This window comes from Stomoxys calcitrans, chromosome 1, assembly GCF_963082655.1.
Source record: "Stomoxys calcitrans chromosome 1, idStoCalc2.1, whole genome shotgun sequence".
In the NCBI taxonomy this organism is placed as follows: Eukaryota; Metazoa; Arthropoda; class Insecta; order Diptera; family Muscidae; genus Stomoxys; species Stomoxys calcitrans.
In genome coordinates, this window is record NC_081552.1 from 254,192,172 (window position 1) to 254,214,904 (window position 22,733).

General features: G+C 37.5%; 2 protein-coding genes across 2 annotated transcripts in view; both read left to right on the top strand.

Moving 5' to 3' along the window:
* The window catches only part of LOC106092913 (uncharacterized), a 113,393-nt gene extending 106,092 nt beyond the window's left edge, over positions 1-7,301 (top strand). The window contains exon 7 of the mRNA XM_059370773.1: positions 1,671-7,301. Within this exon, the coding sequence (XP_059226756.1) occupies positions 1,671-1,711 (41 nt within the window). The 3' untranslated portion in view covers positions 1,712-7,301. The remainder of the gene's footprint in view (positions 1-1,670) is intronic.
* Positions 7,302-14,000: 6,699 nt separating this feature from the next.
* LOC106092910 (uncharacterized) overlaps positions 14,001-22,733 on the top strand; it is a 28,620-nt gene continuing 19,887 nt past the window's right edge. The window contains exon 1 of the mRNA XM_013259861.2: positions 14,001-14,649. Coding sequence (XP_013115315.2) covers positions 14,422-14,649 — 228 coding nt within the window. The 5' untranslated portion in view covers positions 14,001-14,421. The remainder of the gene's footprint in view (positions 14,650-22,733) is intronic.

Genomic DNA, 22,733 nt, shown 5'->3' on the forward strand with positions numbered 1-22,733 from the left:
AACCTGATATAGCTGCCATATTAACCGATCTTGGGTCTTGACTTCTTGAGCCTGTAGAGGGCGCAATTCTTATCCGATTTGAATGTATTTTTGCACGTAGTATTTTGTTATAATACCCAACAACTGTGCCAATTATGGTTCAAATCGGTTCATAACCTGATATAGCTGTCATATAAACAGATCTGGGGACTTGACTTCTTGAGCTTCCAGAGGGCGCAATTGCTATTCGATTTGGCTGAAATTTTGCATGACGTATTTTATTCTTACCCTCAACAACTGTGTCAAAGAAGGTTCAAATCGATTCATAACCTGATATAGCTGCCATATAAACCGATCTGGGATCTTGACTTCTTGAGCTTCTAGAGGTCGTAATTATTATGCGATTTGCCTGAAATTTTGTTTATTATTGTTTGAATCGGTCTATGGCCCGATACAGCTCCCATATAAATCGATCTCTCTATTTTACTTCTTGAGCCCCCAAAGGGCGCAATTCTTATTCGAATTGGCTGGCATTTTACACAGGTCTCCAACATATAATTTAATTGTGGTCCAAACCGGACCATATCTTGATATCGCTCTAATAGCAGAGCAAATCTTTTCTTATATCCTTTTTTGCCTAAGAAGAGATGCCGGGAAAATAACTCGTCAAATGCGATCCATGGTGGAGGGTATAAAAGATTCGGCCTGGCCGAACTTGGCACGCTTTTATTTGTTTTTTTTTTTCTAATTTCACTGAAGTTTTAATCAGTGAGTAGTTTGAGGCCACCTACCATCCCACCCTAATATGGTAAAAATATGAATGTATTTAGATATAGCTGTCATATAGACTGATATGCTGGTTAAGGGTCTGAAGCTCATAAAAGCTTTATCTATTGCCCGATTTTGTGACTTATATTTAAAAGATCACTTAATGCCCGTGCCGAATTTGGTTGGAAAAGTTTTCCAATTTTCATCGGATTGTGACGAAAGGCGGTTTATATAAACACCCGAAGTGGTGGGTATCCAAAGTTCGGCCTGGCCGAACTTAAACACTTTTTACTTGTTTGGCTTATTTTTGATAAAACAGATTTGTTTTAAAATAAATACACCATACGTATACATAAAACGAAGCTTCACCCATACATACACTTACATACATTAATACATATATAGAGAGTATTCTATTAATAATATTCTATAAAATAGTTCTATGATTTCTGAAATTAACTTGAAACAAAAACACAAAACAAAATTCTAAATGCGAAATATAAAGTGGCAGTTTGGCCGTAGATCTTGCAACATGTAGTTGGTTGGTGCCTATGCTCTATTAGCTACTCTTTTGCTATCCACTCTGGTCTCAGTCTCTCCCCTCAATCCCCTCCAACCTAATATGTAGTCTATAATAAATACTAACGAGGTTCTGGAATATCAATGTCGATTGACTTTCCTCTGGTTTTTGTTGCTGCAGTCTAGAATTGTCCCCATATATACACCAATACACAACAGTTACTCCTCTCCTACTCCCAGTTCAGTTTTCCCATCCCCTTCAAATGCTTGTTTTGGAAAAAATGTTTGTTAAAGAAAAAACAAATTAGCAAGTTTTAAAATCAAGAAAACAATGAATTTTGAATCGATGTACCATTGAATGAATAGCCATTAATGACATTTTTACATGTTGTTTTTATTCACAGATTTCATGTTGCAATCTACCGCCAAATACACACCTTTTTAAAAAGTTGAACGTTTTCATTTTAGTTTTTTAATTTATAATTTAGTTTGTTCTGATCTTTCTTTTGTCGTTTTGTATTATTATTTAAATTTTTTTCTTTTATTTGTTTATATTGCGTGTAGTATTTTTTTCTGTTTTTTTTTTCCCCATTATTTTTGGTAGTTGATGAAAGACAAAACAAAAAGAGCTTAGAAATCACACATGAATTAGATGAGGAATAGCGAAGCTGGAATCAATTTCACTGGGTGAAATGATTTACTTTTTGTATTTGCCTACATTGTTGTAATCGATTAAATGAGTGAAGGTTTGGCTTGAATATATTCCAAATATCTAAGGAGTATAATGGAGCAGGGACTTAAGATAGCACCATGTATATTGAACAAAAATTGTTTTTTTTTTTTTTTGAAATATTATCACCATATGCACCAAACAAAGCATAAGAAGAGGTTTTGTTTTTAGAAAAGTAAGTGAAGTTTTAATTCTGGGGATTTATCTTGAGAAAAATTAAAGTAGTTAAAAAATTTTAAGGTTACCCCCAAATCGAATCTAAAATCATCAAAAAAAAAAAAAAAGTTTTAAAACCAGTAAGGAAAGGCAAAAGTCGGGCGGAGCCGACTATATAATACCCTACACCGCACACATGTTAAGATCAGTAACAAAACAATCAGTGTCAAATTTTGTGCAGATCAGTTGAAAATTGTAGCTACTATGGCCATTTAAGTGCAAATCGGGCGATACATATGAATGGGAGCTATATCCAAATCTGAACCGATTTTGATGAAATTTTACAGATATGTTAAGATCGATAACAAAACAATCCACGCTCAATTTTGTGCGGATCGGTTGAAAATTGTAGCTACTATGGCCATTTAAGGGCAAATCGGGCGATACATATATATGGGAGCTATATCTAAACTCAACCGATTTTGATTAAATTTTGCAAATATGTCAAAATCAGTAACAAAACAATCCATGCCTAATTTTGTCCAGATCGTTTGAATATTATAGCTACGATGGCCATTTGAGTGAAAATCGGGTGATACATATATATGGGAGCTATATCTAAATCTGAACCGATATTGATGAAATCTTGCACACATGTTAAAATCAGTAAAAAAAAACAATCCTTGCCCAATTTTGTGCAAATCGGTTGAAAATTGTAGCTACTATGGCCATTTAAGGGCAAATCGGGCGATACATATATATGGGAGCTATATCTAAAACTGAACCGATTTTGATGAAATTTTGCAAATATGTCAAAATCAGTAACAAAACAATCCATGTCCAATTTTGTGCAGATCGGTTGAAAATTGTAGCAACTATGGCCATTTATGTGCAAATCGGGCGATACATATATATGGGAGCTATATCTAAATCTGAACCGATTTTGATGAAATTTTGCAGATATGTCAAAATCTGTAACAAAACAATCCACGTTCAATTTTGTGCAGATTGGTTGAAAATTATAGCTACTTGGGCCATTTAAGTGCAAATCGGGCGATACATATATATGGGAGCTATATCTAAATCTGAACCGATTTCTATCAAAATCAATAGCTTTCGTCCTTGTGCCAAAAAAGTGATATGTTCAAAATTTCGTGATGATTGGACAACATATACGACCTGCACTTTGATTACAAGAATACACGGACTCATAGACTGACAGACGGGCATGGCTAAATTGAATCAGAAAGTGATTCTGAGACGATCGGTATACTTATTAATGGGTCTAGCTCTTCTCCTTCTTAGCGTTGCAAACAAATACACAAACCTATAATACCCTGTACCACAGTGGTGGTGTAGAGTATAAAAATTGAATTTCGATTTAAACAAGTAAGAGCGTGCTAAGTTCGGCCGGGCCGAATCTTATATACCCTCCACCATGGATCGCATTTGTCGAGTTCTATGCGCGGTATCTCTTTTTAGGCAAACATAGAACATTGAATAAGAACTGTTATGCTATTGGAGTTATATCAAGTTATAGTCCGATTCGGACGACATATGAATGTTGAACAATGTAGAAGACATTGTGTAAAATTTCAGTTCATTCGAATAAGAATTGCGCTTTGTAGGGGCTCAAGAAACAAAATCGGGTGATAGGTTTCTATGGGAGTTGTATCAAGCTATTGATCGCTTCAGACCATATTAGACACGTATGTTGAAGGTGATGAGAGAAGCCGTTGTACTAAATTTCTGGCAAATCGGATGAGAATTGCGCTCTCTAGAGGCTTGTCCCCATAAAAGGCACATTTATTATCCGATTTTGCTGAGATTTGGCACAGCGAGTTGTGTTAGACCCTTCGAAATCCTTCCTCAGTTTGGCACAGATCGGTCCTGATTTGGATATAGCTGCCATATACACCGATCCGCCGATTTAGGGTCTTAGGCCCCTAAAAGACACATTTATTATCCGATTTTGCTGAAATTTGGGGCAGCGAGTTGTGTTAGGCCCTTCGACATCCTTCTTCAATTTCGCTCAGATCGGTCCAGATTTGAATATAGCTAAGGGTTTGGGCCCATGAAAGGCGCATTTATTGCCCGATGTCGCCGAAATTTGGGACAGTTAGTTGTATTAGGCCTTTCAACATCCTTTGTTTAGCTTGGCCCAGATCGGTACAGATTTGGATATAACTGCCATATAGACCGATCTCTCGATTTAAGGTTTTGGGCCTATAAAAAGGCGCATTTATTGCCCGATTTTGCTGAAATTCGGGACATTGAGTTGTGTTAGGCCCTTCGACATCCTTCTTCAATTTCACTCAGATCGGTCCAGATTTGAATATAGCTGCCATATTGACCGATCTCTCGATTTAAGGTTTTGGGACCATAAAAGGCTCATTTATTATTCGATTTTGCTGAAATATGGGACAGTAAGTTGTGTTAGGCCCTTCGACATCCTTCTTCAATTTGGGCCAGATCGGTCCAGATTTGGATATAGCTGCCATATACACCGATCCGCTGATTTAGGGTCTTAGGCCCATAGAAGCCACATTTATTATCCGATTTTGCTGAGATTTGGCACAGCAAGTTGTGTTAGACCCTTCGACATCCTACTTCAATTTGACTCAGATCGGTCCAGATTTGAATATTGCTGCCATATAGACCGATCTCTCGATTTAAGGTTATAGGCCCATAAAAGGGGCATTTATTGTCCGATGTCGCCGAAATTTGGGACAGTGAGTTGTGTTAGATTTTTCGACGTTTTTCTGGAACTTGGCCTTAATCGGTCCACATTTGGATATAGCTGCTATATAGACCGATCTCTCGATTTAAGGTTATGGGCCCTTAAAAGTCGTATTTATTGACCAATGTCGCCGAAATTTGGAACAGTGATTTAAGTTAAGACCCTGGACATTCTTCTGCAATATGACTTTGATCGGTCCAGATTTGGATATAGCTGCCATTGAGACCGATCTCTCGATTTAAGCTCTTGCGCCCATAAAAGGTGCATTTATTATCCGATTTAGCCGAAATTTGGGAAAATGAGTTGTGCTAGGCCCTTCGACATCCTACTTCAATTTGGTCTACATCTGCCATATAGACCCATCTCTCGATTTAAAGTTTTTGGGGGGTATCCAAAGTTCGGCCCGGCCGAACTTAACGCCTTTTAACTTGTTAACATCTATAATATGATAAATCATTATTATTCTATAGGGGAAATCTCTTATGATGTTATGTTTTGTTTGGATTAGTCATAGAAAACCTTTCAACACAGCACTTTAGGTTATCGTTAAGCAATAGTTGGGGATGTTATAAAATTGCACAAAGTATTTTTTGTATTTAATCAGGCTCTAGTGGTACTATTGTTGTTGTGTCGCCGATGTTGTAATAGTAGCAATAGCAAAAAAAAAAAAAAACAACTAAAAGCACCAACTATTCTCAGATGTGGAAGAAAAAGAAAAGAAAAAAACTTAAAATTGCCGTTTTTGTTTTTGGTCCTTAAAAATGTCCTTTAAATTAAAGGATCTCAAAAGGCAGCTTAGGCATGGTAAACATACATTGCCTAGCACACACACACACACACAGATAAACACATCGGTATTTATCCTCCGTTGCAAATATAATCAATCCAAATCTTCAGAGATGTAAACGCAGAAAAACGTGTTTTTTGTTAGTATTAAAAAAAAATTTTTTTTGAAGAAAAATATTAAGATGTTAATGTTATTATTATTTGTAAATTTAATGAAATAATCTAATATTATTTTATATATAAAACTAATGTTTGGTGTTTCCTCTTATAATTATTATTATTATTTTTTTTTTTTTTTTTTTTGAAAATGTATATTGAATTCGATTTTAGCTTAAAATTTTTTTAAAGAAAAAATAATATATATGTATGATAGCCACATATATAAGAGTTAGTTTATATGTATTTAATTAAAAAAAAATCCAATACTCCATATGCACTACAAACAAGCAAAACAAACAACCGATAATAATGACACAATTTCTATATAATATATATATATATATATATATATAAAAATGAAATAAAAATCTATAAAAAATTAAGCCTATACGAGTTATATTTACTTACCATATTTATATAATTATATATATATAAAAAAATAATAAATAAAAACCATAATCAAATGAATGAGTTAAACATAAAAATGTTAGTTATGCATAAGACAAGAAAATGCACAATTTATACCAAAAATGTAATTATAATTATTTAGTTAACATTTAAATTGTAAATTAAAAAAAAAACTAAAGAAAACAAACAATAAACCCATTAAAGAAAATATTCAAAACCAACAGCTTGAAGGTGTTTAAGCAAAAACAAATAAAACAAAACAAAAGAAAAACGCTACCAATAAATTATACAAAAACTAAAACTCCCCAAGTAACAAAAACCATTAAAACAGGAAAACAAGCCGTAGAAGATATAAAATCTCTCTTTCCTTATAAGCTAAAGGATATTCTCTAATTAGTATTTATTTAATATTATTATTATGAGTTTTTTAGTTGTTAGGTTTTAACATTATTATTATATATATTTTTATTATTATTATTTTTTTTTTTTTTTTGAAACTGTACCACTTAACTTTTGTTAATATTTGTACGTGTATTGTATTTTCATTTTTGAAATCAATGTTTAAAACACCAACCACAATCCCATTGCAGAAATGCACCACACTCCCACTCACACACACACACACTCAGACCCACGCCTAGACTCATTCACTTGCCTGCTTTCATTTTGTTTCCTTGATCCCTGACCCCTTTCATAAGCAACGGCACAACCCCGAAACACCCACACCTCGACACCCCACTCACACGTATGTATTTTTTTTGTAGCCTTTAAGAAAATGTAAATTATTCGATAATTTTTTTTAACAATATTTTTATATAAAAATTTTACATGGAATTTAAGTGATGTCATGTCATATTTATTACAATTATGTCCAAATGAGAAAACATAATAATAAACAAAAAACAACAACAAGAACAGAAACAAAAATTAATTGTGTTAAAGAGAAAAACAACAACAATACAAATAAATGAAATAAAAATTAAATATAACCGAAAAAAAAAACACATAAAATGAGAGGATGCAAACAATTTGTGTCGCCCAGTTCTTTTTACGAAATCTGGCTGTTTTATTGGGTTAATTGTCGTTGAAAATATTTTCGCGTTGATCTCCATGAGTATGCTGATGATGATGACGACTTTTGGCAAATTGAATGCCATAAAATTGGTAAGATAAATTAAAAAAAAAAAACAAGTAAAAGCGTGCCAAGTTCGACCGGGCCGAATCTTATATACCCTCCACCATGGATCGCATTTGTCGAGTTCTTTTCCCGGCATCTCTTCTTAGGCAAAAAAGGATATAAGAAAAGATTTGCTCTGCTATTAGAGCGATATCAAGATATGGTCCGGTGTAAAATGGCAGCCAATTCGAATAAGAATTGCCCCCTTTAGGGGCTCAAGAAGTAAAATAGACAGATCGATCTATATATATATATATATATATATATGGGAGCTGTATCGGGCTATAGACCGATTCAAAACATAATAAACACGTATGTTGATGGCCATGAGAGGCCAAATCGCATAATAATTACGACCTCTAGAGGCTCAAGAAGTCAAAATCCCAGATCGGTTTATATGGCAGCTATATCAGGTTATGAACCGATTTGAACCATACCTGGCACAATTGTTGGATATCATAACAAAACACTTCGTGCAAAAATGCATTCAACTCGGATAAGAATTGCGCTTTCTAGAGGCTCAAGAAGTCAAGACCCAAAATCGGTTTATATTGCAGCTATATCAGGTTATTAACCGATTTGAACCATACTTGGCACAGTTGTTGGATATCATAACAAAATACGTCATACGAAACTTCATTCCAATCGGATAAGAATTGCACCAACCGACCTACACTAATAAGAAGTATTTGTTTAAAATTTCAAGAGGTTAGCTTTACTTCTTCGGAAGTTAGCGTGCTTTCGACACACAGGCGGACGGACATGGCTAGATCGACATAAAATGTCGCGACGATCAAGAATATATATACTTTATGGGGTCTCAGACGAATATTTCGAGTAGTTACGAACAGAATGACGAAATTAGTATTCCCCCATCCTATGGTGGAGGGTATAAAAATTGTGCTTCCGTATAATTTATGGCATACTAGCTGGGCTCCGCTGGGCCTTCTTTTACTTTATACGGAACAAAATTTTCCTTGCAATATTTATTTGCAGCAATTAAAGAGCTTTTAGCGAAAAAATAGTATAACGCTTGACTTACTGTTTAACAATAATAGTGCCTTTATCTGAATCCCATATGTAAGGTGTACTCCATACTAAAAATACTTTATTTCAGCCCGATAATCTCATGATGTCTGATTTACTGGTGTTTTCGGGGGTGACGTGGTGCCCCACACACTTGGTCCTGAAAAAATATCAGCAACGTGCTCTTCTCTCAAATACCATTTATTTAAACCCCATACTGCCATTGGTTTTGAGGGGGAGTTTACAGGATGAGGCGTCCCCCCAAACACATGGTCCCGAAATTTGTTATAAAATTCGTTTTCTCATCTCAAATACCTTTCATTTGAGTCACATATCGGCATGGTCGAAAAATTTGTAACCTTTGAGGGGTGTTTTGGGTAAAACCTTTATGTGATACTGCGATAGTCAGTAAAAAAATTTCTCTTCGTGGGGTATTTTGGGAAAGGGGTAGAGCCCCAGAAAATGGTCCTAAAAGTGGGTATCAATTCTTGCTCTACCCCCCATTTCATTTCATTTAAGCCTCACATTGAAATGGTCGGTAAATATGCCCGATTTAGGGGTGTTTTGGGGAGTGGGTTGATACCCCCATTAACTAAGCCCGGAAAATATATCAGCAATGTGCTCTATTCTCATATATTTGAACCCCATATTGCCACAGGCCTCAAAATTGGATATCAAATTAATTTTCTAATCTCAAATACCATTCACTTAAATCCCTTATTGAAAAAGCCAGCAAATTTGTCCGGTTTGGGGTATGGGCCCTAAAAACTATGAATATCGAGCTCCACCGTCTTGAAGACCCAAACTGTCTTGGTGAGCAAATCCGTCCTAATTGGGGGACGTCCCCTAGACAGTTGGTACCGAATATTGATGTCAGATTCATGGTCTACTCCCAAATACCCTTCATTTGAGCCCCATATTTCCTTAGTCGGCAAACATGACCGGTTTGGGGGGTGTTTTAGGGACGGGCAGCCACTCAGTGAGTTGGCCTTGATAATATATATCAGATTCGTGTTCTACTCTAAAAACCCTCTTATTTGAGCCTCATATTGCAATAGTCAGCAAATACTTCCTATTTGGGTGTGGTTGTGGGGGTGAGGTGGCCCCAATAGACACTTTTGCCGAATTTTGATATCAGATTCGTGCTTTACTCCCAAAGACCTTTCATTTGAGCCCAATATTGCTGTGGTCGTAAATTTGTCTTCTTTGACAGATGTTCTCGGGGATGGGCGGGCCCTCAAATACTTGGTCCCATATTTGGGTATCAGATTCGAAGTCTACACTCAAATACCTTTTATTTAAGCCCCATATTCCTATGGTCAGTAAATAAGTCCTGTTTGTGGGGTGTTTTGGGGTGGACCCCCAGAAACGTGGTCCCACATTTGGATATCGAATTCGTATTCTACTCGCAAATACCTTTCATTTGAGTCCAATATTGCCATGGTCGGTAAATTTATCCGATTTAGGGGGGTTTTGGTGGTCGGGGTGGTCCGACAATTGGATATCAGATACGATTTCTAATCTTAAATACCTTTCATTTGAGTCCCATATTGTCGTGATTGGTCTAAATATATGTTTGATAGGTTTAAGTGTGGGGCGGCCCCCCTAGGTACCCCATCCGAAATTTGGTTACCAAATTTTTATTTTTAAATGACTATATGAGAGCACACGAAATTTCGCTTAAATCGCATCAACCATCTCCGATATCTGGTGTTTCTGAAAATTAAGGTAAGGGGGAGACTCGGCTTACCCTTCAAACATCAAAAAATTTAGTACCCTATTTTCACCACGGAATCATTATGCACCATCAGTGAAAATTTCATGAAAATCGGTTCAGCCGTTTCTGAGTCTACAATGAACACACAAACAAACAAACAAACCCACAAACAAACAAATTGATTTTTATACCCTCCACCATAGGATGGGAGAATATTCATTTCGTCATTCCGTTTGTAACTCCTCGAAGTATTCGTCTAAATAATATATAATATTGATCGTCATGACATTTTAAGTCAATCTAGCCATGTCTGTCTGAAAGCACGTTAACATTCGAAGAAGTAAAGCTATCCGCTTGAAATTTTGCACAAATACTCCTTATTAGTGTAGGTCGGTTGAGATTGTAAATGGGCCATATCGGTCCATGTTTTGATAAAGCTGCCATATTACGCGATCTGGGATCTTGACTTCTTGACTTACTAGAGGACGCAATTCTCATCCGATTTGGCGGAAATTTTGCGTGACGTGTTATGACTTCCAACAACTTTGCTATGAATAGTTCAAATCGGTCCATAACCTGATATAGCTGTCATATAAACCGATCTGGGGTCTTGACTTTTTGAGCCACTAGAGAGCGCAATTATTATCCGATTTAGCTGAAATTTTGTACAACGGCTTCTCTCATGACCTTTAACATACGTGTCGAAAATGGCATGAATCGGTTTATAGCCTAATGCAGCTCCCCTATAAACCGATCTCCCTATTTTACCTTTTTAGCCCCTAAGGTGCGCAATTCTTACTAGATTTGGCTGAAATTTTACACAATGACTTCTACTATGGTCTCCAATATTCAGTTCATTTATAGTCCCGAAATGAACCTTAACTTGATATTGTTCCAAATAACATAGCAATTTTTTCTTTTATCGTTTGTTTGCCTAAAAAGAGATACCATGGCAAGAGCTCGACAAATGCGATCCATGGTGGAGGGTATATAAGATTTGGCCCGGCCGAACTTAGCACGCTTTTACTTGTTATATATAAGACGCTATTGATGTGTTTTTTCTTAAGGTACAGAATTTTCCACCTTTTTATACCCACCACCGAAGGATGGGAGTATATTCATTTTGTCATTCCGTTTGCAACACATCGAAATATCAATTTCCGACCCTTCAAAGTATATAAATTTGGATCGTCGTAAAATACTAAGAAGATTTAACCATGTCCGTGAGTCTGTCCGTCGGTCTGTTGTAATCACTCTAGAGTCTTCAAAAAATGAGATATTGGCCTAGATTCGTCTTTTTGATGCACGCTGCTTAAGTTCTTGAACGGCCAAATCGGACCATGTTTGGATATAGCTGCTATATATACCGATTTTCCGATAAAGGGTCTAATGCCCATTAAAATTTTATTTTTCATCCGATTTCGCTGAAATTTGAAACGATGAGTAGTTTTAGGTTTCCCGACTTCTGACCTTAATGTGGATTTAATCGGATTATATTTATATATAGCTGCCATATAGACCGATCTCTCGATAAAGGATCTGAAGGCCATAAAAACATTTTTTTCTTAACCGATTTCGTGAAACTTGAAACAGTGGGTTATTTTAAGCCTCCCCACATTTGACCTAAATCTGGTTCAGATTGGACTATATTTTGGTATAGCTGCCATGTAGACCGATCTGCCCATAGAGGGTCTAATGCCCATAAAAGCTTTATTTTTCATCCGATTTCACTGATATTTGGAATAGTGCGCAGTTTTAAGTCTTCTAACATTAGACCGAAATATGGTACAGATCTGACTGTATTTAGACATAGCTGTCATATAGACCAATCTGCCGATAAAGGGTCTGAAGCCCATAAAAGCTTTATTTTTTAACCGATTTCGGTGAAATTTGAAACAGTGATTTATTTTTAGCCTTCTGATATCCGACCTAAATATATATTTAGATATAGCTGCCATATTGACCGATCTGCCAATAAGGGGTCTGAAGCCAATAAAAGCATTAATTATTACCCGATTTCGCTGATATTTGAAACAGTGAGTTTTTCTGAGATTCACGATATCCGACCTTAGTATGGTTCACATCGGTTTATAATGGGATTTATCTGCCAAAAATACCAATATTTTTTTCTTCAAAATTGAATAGTGACATATGTATTAGACCATTCAATGTACTTGCCGACTTTGGGTGCTTAAGTTATCCAATTTTCATCGGACTGTGACGAAAGGTGGTTTACATATATTAAAATACAACCATTGCTTGGTATTTCGTTTTCCAAGTATTTTGTTTTCATGTAAATAACACACATACACATGAAAGCACATACATCAATGTTTGTCAAATTAAGAAAAAAATTGTACTCAGCTGTTCGCATGACCATACCATTAAGTGCTTGTACCATGGCACCAATCGCTTACCCAATACTTTAAAATGTAACAGCTGAAATCGTTAGAGTTGGCAACGCAACATACCTTATATCACCACAATGCTTGGCAACGTCCAACTATTTATTCTTTCCGTTAGCATATGCGTTCATTCAACCCTTAAAATAAACATAACAGCATACAACGTATACCATAGTTCAGTGCTGTGAAATTTCTATCCCCATAACGGTCTAGTTTGTTGTTTTATGCCCTAATGTGACGTTGATGTGACGACACTTAGCATATGTTCGTGTGTATTCATTGCCCAATGCCGAAGCACTCAAAATAATGTTGCATTCAACAACGTCTCGTCTGCTACTTGTCTATCATAACACACAAAAGAGAGGGCATTTTGTGAACAAAGGGAAAGAGTGTGAGAGAGCGAGAGAGAGAGAGAGTGAGTGCGTTAAGAACGCGTTATAGAGTGCATTGCCGTGATAAGAACAAATGCGTGCTGCGTGCAATACCAAGCAACTAATTTTTCTATAGAATACCAATTACCGTAACGGTTTCGGGCGACTGACTGGCTGACTGACCATTGTGGATTTTAATAACAAAACAACGTAACGAAGGGAAGATTGGTTTTAATTAAACAGAAATTCATGGAAACCCTCAATGCAGCAAGCGAGTGAGCGGCCGACCTTTAACTTAATCAAAATTTTATTGACGGACCATGCAAAATGACTTCCTTTTCCGCTTAAACGCAGTGAGAGCTGGCGAAAGAGCGCAAAAGAGAAAAAGTGTGTGTGTTTGTTATAGAGAGAGAGAGATTGCTTTTGATTCTTAACTGCTATTTAAACCTGCAAACAAATGGTGACAGTTGTAGGTCGTGGTGATGGTGGTGGTTGTTTCTGCTTGGCAATCGAAAGGCAAAGTTTTTTTTGTGTGCTCCAATCAACTTTGAACCAGTCTGAAGCAAAGCTCTCTCTCAAATACACGGCATTTTTTAAGTGAAACGGATGGATTTTTCGCACATTTTTTTTTTTTCAAAGGAAAAAATTCCAAACATTTCTAATTAATAAATAATTACTCGAACAACAACAACAACAGTCAAGGAGAAGAAGAAGGCGAAGAAAAGAAATAGAAAGAAGGGCAAAAGGAACGGCAAAAACAGTGTTTTTAGTATAACTTAATATTCATATGGCTTTAGGGGTTCATCGTTCGGTTCTTGGATATTCCAAAACATCTCGAAATACAGATTAACGTGGGCTGCCATTTGCACCTCCACCACATACGGTCTGTCTGTAGGTCGGACGGTCGGTCGCTCGGTCGGTCATTTGTGTATCCTTGCGGTGCGTGAAAAATCCCCTTTATTTTGCCATTGCCATCGCCGTGACTTCAGTGAATTCACGGAGTTGTGTGAGTGCGAGTATCAGTGTCGGTCTTTGTGGCGATTAGAGTTTCAAAGTGGTAGAGTTGCAATTATATAATCGAAGTAATTAAAAGTGAGCAAGTGTATCCTCTGCAAAAGGATGAGGAGCATTTTTTCTTGGAAAATCTCGATTAAGCCATTATTTCACCATAAATCCCTATCTTTGTAACTACTTCGAAGCGAAGAAGGATTCGTAAAAGCATTCTATGCATATGTGTGAGTGTGAATGGTGGCCAAGGAATGAAAGGCACATAATCGCACACGCATATGCGATGCGTGTGTGTGTATATTAGAAAGAAAGAAAATACCTACCACAAAGGCATAATCCGGATATCAACAGTGTTGTATGCCATCAACACGAACTGGAAGTGAGTGAATGAGTGAAGGAAAGACGTCAACCACCTACGACTTGATTTGATCCAACATCATCTTTGTTGTCATCATCACCATTTGCAACAGCCATGGCCGCTGCCAATGCTATGAGCAGCAGTTGTCAAAGTATTGCCGCTGTTACTCTTGCAAATATGGCCACAAATGTTGGTGGTGGTGGTGGTGGTGGCGGATGTTTGCGTTCCGGCAGCGGCAATGGCAACGGCAACACAACTCAGTATGTCATGGGCACTGGCAGTTTGGGACGGCTAAAACTTAAAACCTTGGGTGCCAGTGATGAGGAATTGGATTTTGCTCAGGTAAATGTGCATAATTCTCAAATCACATCCTTTCTGTTATTTTATTATGTCCTCCCAACATAAGATGGGTGTATACTACCATCGTCATTCCGTTTGTAACACATCGAAATATTGGGCTAAGACCCCATAAAATTTTTTGCTCATAAATTTGGGCAAATCTTAAAAGAAAGATAGTAATGTCATTATACCTTCCACCATAGGATGGGAGTAAACTAATTTCGTCATTCTGTTTGTAACACCTCGAAATATGCGTCTAAGACCCCATAAAGTGTGTATATTCTTGATCCTCATGGCATTTTAAGTCGATCTAGCCATGTCCGTCCGTTTGACTGTCGAAAGCAATGCCATATTTCGAAGGAATACAGCTAGGCGCTTGAAATTTTGAGCAAATACCTTTTATAAGTGTAGGTCGGTTGGTATTGTAAATGAGCCAAATCGGTCCATGTTTTGATATAGCTGCCATATAAACCGATCTTGGATCTTGACTTCTGGAGCCTCTAGAGGGCGCAATTCTCGTCCGATTTGATTGAAATTTTGAACGTGGAGTTTTGGTATCACTTCCAACAACTGTGCTTGGTATGGTTCAAATCGGTTCATAACCTGATATAGCTGCCATATAAACCCATCATGGGTCTTGACTTCTTCAGCTTTTAGAGGACGCAATTCTTATCCTATTTGGCTGTAATTTTGCACGTGGTGTTTTGGTATCACTTCCAATCACTGTGTTAAATACGGTTTAAATAGAATAACAACCTGACATAGCTCCCATATAAACCTATCTTGGATCTTGACTTCATGAGCCGCTAGAGGGCGCAATTCTCATCCGATTTGGTTGAAATTTTTTATGAGGTGTTTTGTTATGACTTCCAGCAACTATGCTTAGTATGGCGCAAATCGGTACATAACCTGATATAGCTGATATATAAACCCATCTTGGATCTGGACTTCTTGAGCCGCTAGAGGGCGCAATTCATATCCAATTTGGCAGAAATTTTGAACATCGGCTTCTCCTATGACCTTCAACATACATGTTAATTATGGTGTGAATCTATCTATAGCTTGATACAGCTCCCATATAAAGTATGGTTCAAATCGGTCCATAACCTGATATAGCTGCCATAAAAACCGATCTTGGATCTTGACTTCTTGAGCCGCTATAGGGCGCAATTCTCATCTGATTTGACTGAAATTTTGCACGTGGTGTTTTGGTACTACTTTCAACTACTGCACTACGAATGTTTCAAATCGGTCCAATTCTCGTTCGGTCCATGTTTTGATGTAGCTGCCATATACACCGATCTTGGATCTTGACTTCTTGAGCCTCTAGGGGCTCAATTCTCATCCGATTTGACTGAAATTTTGCATGAGGTGTTTTGTTATGACTTCCAATAACTGTGCTGTGGATCTTGACTTCTTGAGCCGCTAGAGGGCGCAATTCTCATCCGATTTGGTTGAAATTTTTTATGAGGTGTTTTGTTGTGACTTCCAATAACTGTGCTAAGAATGGTGCAAATCGATACATAACCTGATATAGCTGCCATATAAACCGATCTGGGATCTTGACTTCTTGAGCCTCTAGAGGACGCAATTCTCTTCCGATTTGCCAGAAATTTTGTTCAACGGCTTCTCTCATGACTTTCAACATAGGTGTCCAACATAATCTGAATCGATCAATAGCTTGATACAGCTCCCATTTAAACCGATCTCCCGATTTTGCTTCTTGAGCTCCTGCAAGGCCCAATTTTAATCCGAATGAACCGAAATATTACACAATGACTTCTACAATGTTCAGCATTCATTTATGGTCCGAATCACACTTGTTTTTCTATTAACATCTGCCTAAATAAACAAAGTATAAAGTTTTAAAGGCAATTTTAAGTGTCTTTGTGGCTATGGGAGAACTCGAGTTAAGGGGTTTTGTCATATTTCCGCAGATATATTCTTCATCGCCATGACATTTTATGTCAATCTAGCCATGTCGATTCATCCGTCCGCCTGCCTGGGAAAAGCCCGCAAACTTTCAAAAGATTAAAACTAGTCACTTGAAAATTTGCACAAATATTTTATATTAGTGTAGATCGGTTGGGATTGTAAATGGGCCATATCGGTCCATATTTACTCCCATATAAACCGATCTCGTATCTTGACTTCTAGAGAGCAAAATTATTATCTGATGTGGCTGAAATTTTTTACATTAAGGATGCACAATGATCTGTGTCGGTCCATAGCATGATACAGCTCCCATATAAACCGATCCCCCGATTATACTTCATGAGCCTCTAGAGAGCGCAATTGTTATCCTATTTGGCAGAAATTACACAGTGACTGTTTCTATTACCTTAAACATACATGCCAAATATGGTCTCTTGCTAATTTTGTCTATGAGCATTCCACCAAGGAACAGGAGCAAACTTCTCACATATCAATGAGTGCAGTCCGATTCCAATTTAAGCTCAATGATAAGGGGCCTCCTTTCTATAGCCGAGTCCGAACGGCGTGCCGCAGTGCGACACCTCTTTAGAGAGAAATTTTACATGGCATAGTACCTCACACATGTCACACAGCATTAGGAGGGAGAAAACCACCGCTGAAAATTTTTTTCTGATGGTCTCGCCAGGATTCGAACCCAGGTGTTCAGCATCATAGGCGGACATGCTAACCTCAGCGCTCAGTTACGAGGCATGGGTACTTGTGAAAGTAGATGAGGCAACAAAGAAGACTTTTGAAGGCAAAAACGGTGGTACACGGAAACCTGAACGACCTAAAGCCCTATGGAAAGCTCAAGTGAGATACCTTGAAACTTAGTGTCAGAGATTTAAGAAAGAGCGCAGAATATCGAACGCTGTTCTAAGTTCGGCTAATGGGGCACATGTTTTGTTATAGCCAATTAAAGTCAGTTGAAGTAAAGTAAGGTCTGCCGAATTCAAATTGAAATCACGCTACAGCCTTTAAAAATAGAGATATTATGCTGAAACTTTGCACAGATTCTTTTTTTGTCTATAGGTTAAGTTCGAAGATGGGCTATATCGGACTATATCTTGATGTAGACCGATCTGCCGGTTTAGGGTCTTAGCCCCATAAAGGCCACATTTATTATCCGATTTTGCTGAAATTTGGGACAGTGAGTTGTGTTAGGCCCTTCGACATCTTTCTTGAATTTGGCTCAGATCGGTCAAGATTTGGATATAGCTGTCATATAGACCGATCTCTCAATTTAAGGTCTTGCGCAAATAAAGTCGCATTTATTATCCGATTTTGCTGAAATTTGGGACAGTGAGTTGTGTTAGGCCCTTCAATATCTTTCTTCAATTTGGCCCAGATCGATCCAGATTTGTATATAGCTGCCATATAGATCGATCTCTCGATTCAAGGTTTTGGAGCCATAAAAAGCGCATTTATTTTCGCCGAAATTTGGCCCATAAAAGCCACATTATTTATCCGATTTTGCTGAAATTTGGAACAGTGAGTTGTGTTAGGCCACTCGACATTCTTCTTCAATTTGGCTCAGATTGGTCCAGATTTGGATATAGCTGCCATGTAGATCGATCTCTCTATTCAGATTGGGACAGAAAGTTGTGTTCGGCCACTCGATATCTTTCTTCAATTTGGTTCAGATCTGTCCAGATTTGGATATAGCTGCCATATAGACCGATCTCTCAATTCAAGGTCTTGCGCCCATAAAAGGCCAATTTATTGTCTGATTTTGCCAAAATTCGGGACAGTGAGTTAAGTTAAGCCCCTCGACATCCTCCTTCAATTTGGCTCAGATCGGTTAAGAGTTGGCTATAGCTGCCATATAGACCGATCTCTCGATTTAAGGTTTAAGGGTCATAAAAGGCGCATTTATTGCTCGAGTTCGCCGAAATTTGGGACAGTTAGTTATGTAAGGCCACTCGACATCTTTCTTCAATTTGGCCTAGATAGGTCCAGATTTGAATATAGCTGTCATATAGATCGATCTCCCGATTTATGGTCTTGCCCCCATAAAAGGCTCATTTATTTTCCGATTTAGCTGAAATTTGGGACAGTGGGTTGTGTTAGGCCCCTCGACATCTATCTACAATTTGGCCCAGATAGGTCCAGATTTGGATATAGCTGCCATATAGACCGATCCGCAGTTTTAGGGTCTTAGGCCCATAAAAGTCACATTTATTATCCGATTTTGCTGAAATTTGGGACAGAAAGTTGTGTTAGGTCACTCGACATCTTTCTTCAATTTGGTTCAGATCGGTCCAGATTTGGATGTAGCTGCCATATAGATCGATCTCTCGATTTATGGTCTTGCCCCCATAAAAGGCTCATTTATATTTCGATTTTGCCAAAATTTGGGACAGTGAGTCGTGTTAGGCCCTTCGATATTCTTCCTCAATTTGGCTTAGATCGTTTCAGATTTGGATATAGCTGCCATATAGACCGATCTCTCAATTTAAGGTTTTGGGACCATAAAAGGCGCATTTATTGTCCGATGTCTTCGAAATTTGGGACAGTGAGTTAAGTTAAGCCCCTCGACATTCTTATTCAATTTCGCTTAGATCGGTCTGTAGCCTGATATAGCTTCCATATAGACCGATCTCTCGATTTAAGGTTTTAGGGCCATAAAAGGCGCATTTTTTGTCCGAGTTCGCCGAAATTTGGGACAGTTAGTTGTGTAAGGACCTTCGACATTTTTCTGCAATTCGCCTCAGATCTTTCCAAATTAGAATATAGCTGCCATATAGACCGATCTCTCGATATGAGGTTTTGGGGCCATAAAAGGCGTATTTATAATCCTATTTTAGTGAAATTTGATACAGTGACTTATGTTAGACTTTTCGACATCCGTGTCGTATATGGTTCAGATCGGTTTATTTTTAGATATAGCTCCTAAAGAGATCAAAATTTTGTTATACACACTTGAATAGTGACTTGTACTTATTAGTACAAGTCCAAATAGGAACATATTTCGATATAGCTGCTATGGGACATAAGGTATGAATTTTTCACCGGATTTTGACGAAAGGTGGTTTACATATATACCGAAGGTAGTGGGTATCTTGTTTTATCTAATACTCGTTCATACAAATGCTTAAAATTTGAAAGTCCTTAGTCTCTGAGCGTGAGGGCAAATCGTATTCGGCTAACTCTAATGTCACCAAGAATTTGATATAATTTTTGAATTATGACACCCTTGAAAGTAATAAGCAAGGCGAGAATACATGCATAAATACGGGTATAATGACTATATGCTCATCCTCAATGTTTATGTCCATCAGCAATGATGATAGGGGTAGGATGATTGCACGTCCATCTATATTTTTTATATCTAATCCAGCTAATTATTATTTAAGCTTATTCAGCAGTGCATTCATCCAAAAAATTGGGAGGGGGAGGATGTGTGGCTGTCACCCCACCTATCGCAACCCCTATCTTTTTCGGTTACAATTTGTATGGCTGTGGCTGGTGTTGTCACACCTGATTGAGCATATGCTTTGGTTTTATGCCATTGTGCTCTTGCGACTCTCTCGCTTGAACTCCTACTACTTGGTACTTGTATGGGTAAAGCTGTGGATACGTTTGGGTAATTTCATGTTTTTTTTTTGTAGGAAATTAAAGAGTTTGACTTATTTATATGTAATTTGGTAACATATAAAAAATTTTATTTTGTTTTTAGATGACAATATGTACAAAACCTTTTTAAGAATTCCCAAAATTTTAGAATTGTAGCGTATTGAAAAACATGGTTTCCATTAAGCTTTTCCATACATTCTGCCAGAGTGCCCATTAATTGTATAGCTTAGAAAGTACAAACAAATGTAACTTACCCACTCTAACGTTCTTCTGCACATATCGATGGCTTCATATTGAAAGGGCCTAACTTGTTTTGTTTGTTTCTTAACAGGAAAAAAACTTAATAAAACTCGTACAATTTTGAATACAACAGAAATGTGAAAACAATTTTCAATGAAAACCAGCAAGAATGGGATAAAGTCGAAAAAATAAGACCCTTTGATCACCTACTCCGCTATTATAAGAGCAACCTTCTCGTCAAATTTCGTGAGGATCAATAAACACATGATCAAATTATTGCAGTATTAGACAATAACTGACGAAAATATAAAAGGGAGTTATATCTAAATCTAAACTGATATGAACCGAAATCGGCATACATAATAGAAGTCTTAAAAGAAGATATTGTGCAATATTTTGAGAAAGTCAGTCAAGCAATAACAAGTAAAAAGGCGTTAAGTTCGGCCCGGACGAACTTTGGTTACACACAACCTTGGGTATGTTGGGTTGCCCAAAAAGTAATTGCGGATTTTTCATATAGTCGACGTTGACAAATTTTTTCACAGCTTGTGACTCTGAAATTGCATTCTTTCTTCTGTCAGTTATCAGCTGTTACTTTTAGCTTGCTTTAGAAAAAAAGTGCAAAAAAGTATATTTGATTAAAGTTCATTCTAAGTTTTATTAAAAATGCATTTACTTTCTTTTAAAAAATCCACAATTACTTTTTGGGCAACCCAATATGTAAACCACCTTTCGTCAAAATCCGGCGAAAAAAGCATACCTTATGCCCCATAGCAGTTACATCGAAATATGTTCCGATGTGTACCAATTACTAATAAGAACAAGTCATTGTTCAATTTTGAGTATAACAAAATATAGGTCTTTTTAGTAGATATATCCAAAAATGAACCGATCTGAACCATATACGACACGGATGTCGAAAAGCCAAACATAAGTCACTGTGTCAAATTTCAGCAAAATCGGATTATAAATGCGCCTTTTATGGGGTCAAGACTTTAAATCGAGATATCGGTCTATATGGCAGCTATATCCAAATCTGGACCGATTTGGGCTAAGTTGCAGAAAAATGTCGAAGAGCCTAACATAAGTCACTGTCCCAAATTTCGGAGAAATCAGACAATAATTGCGCCTTTTAAGGACCCAAAACCTTAAATCAAGAGATCGGTTTATATGGCAGCTATATCCAAATCTGGACCGATCTGGGCCAAATTGAAGAAGGATGTCCGAGGGCCTAACGCAACTCACTGTCCCAAATTTCGGAGAAATCAGACAATAATTGCGCCATTTAAGGAGCCAAAACCTTAAATCAAGAGATCGGTTTATATGGCAGCTATATCCAAATCTGGACCGATCAGGGCCAAATTTCGGAAGGAAGTGGCCTAACGCAACTCACTGTCCCAAGTTTCAGCAAAATCGGATAATAAATGTGGCTTTTATGGACACAAAACCTTAAATCGAGAGATCGGTCTATATGGCAGCTATATACAAATCTGGACCGATTTGGGCAAAATTGAAGAAGAACGTCGAGGGGGCTAACACAACTCACTGTCCCAAGTTTCAACAAAATCGGATAATAAATGTGGCTTTTATGGGCCCAAAACCTTATATCGAGAGATCAGTCTATATGGCAGCTATATCCAAATCTGGACCGATCTGGGCCAAATTGAGAAAGGATGTCGAAAAACCTAACACAACTGACTCTCCCAAATTTCGGCGACATCGGAAAGTAAATGCGCCTTTTATGGGCCCTAAACCTTAAATCGAGAGATCGGTCTATATGGCAGCTTTATCCAAATCTGGACCGATCTGTGCCAAATTGAAGAAAGATGTCGATGAGTCTAAAAAAACTCACTGTCCCAAATTTCAGCAAAATCGGATAATAAATGTGGCTTTTTTGGGCCTAAGACCCTAAATAAGAGGATCGGTCTATATGGCAGCTATATCCAAATCTGAACCGATTTGGGCCAAATTGAAAAAAGATATCCAAGGGCTTAACACCACTCACTGTCCCAAATTTCAGCAAAATCGGATAATAAATGTGGCTTTTATTGGCCTAAAACGCTAAATCTGAGGATCGGTCTACATGGCAGCTATATCCAAATCTGAACCGATCTGGGCCAAATTGAAAAATAACGTCGAAGGGCTTAACACAACTCACTGTCCCAAATTTCAGCAAAATCGGATAATAAATGTGGCTTTTTTGGGCCTAAGACCCTAAATCTGAGGATCGGTCTATATGGCAGCTATATCCAAATCTGGACCGATCTGGACCAAATTGAAGAAAGATATCCAAGGGC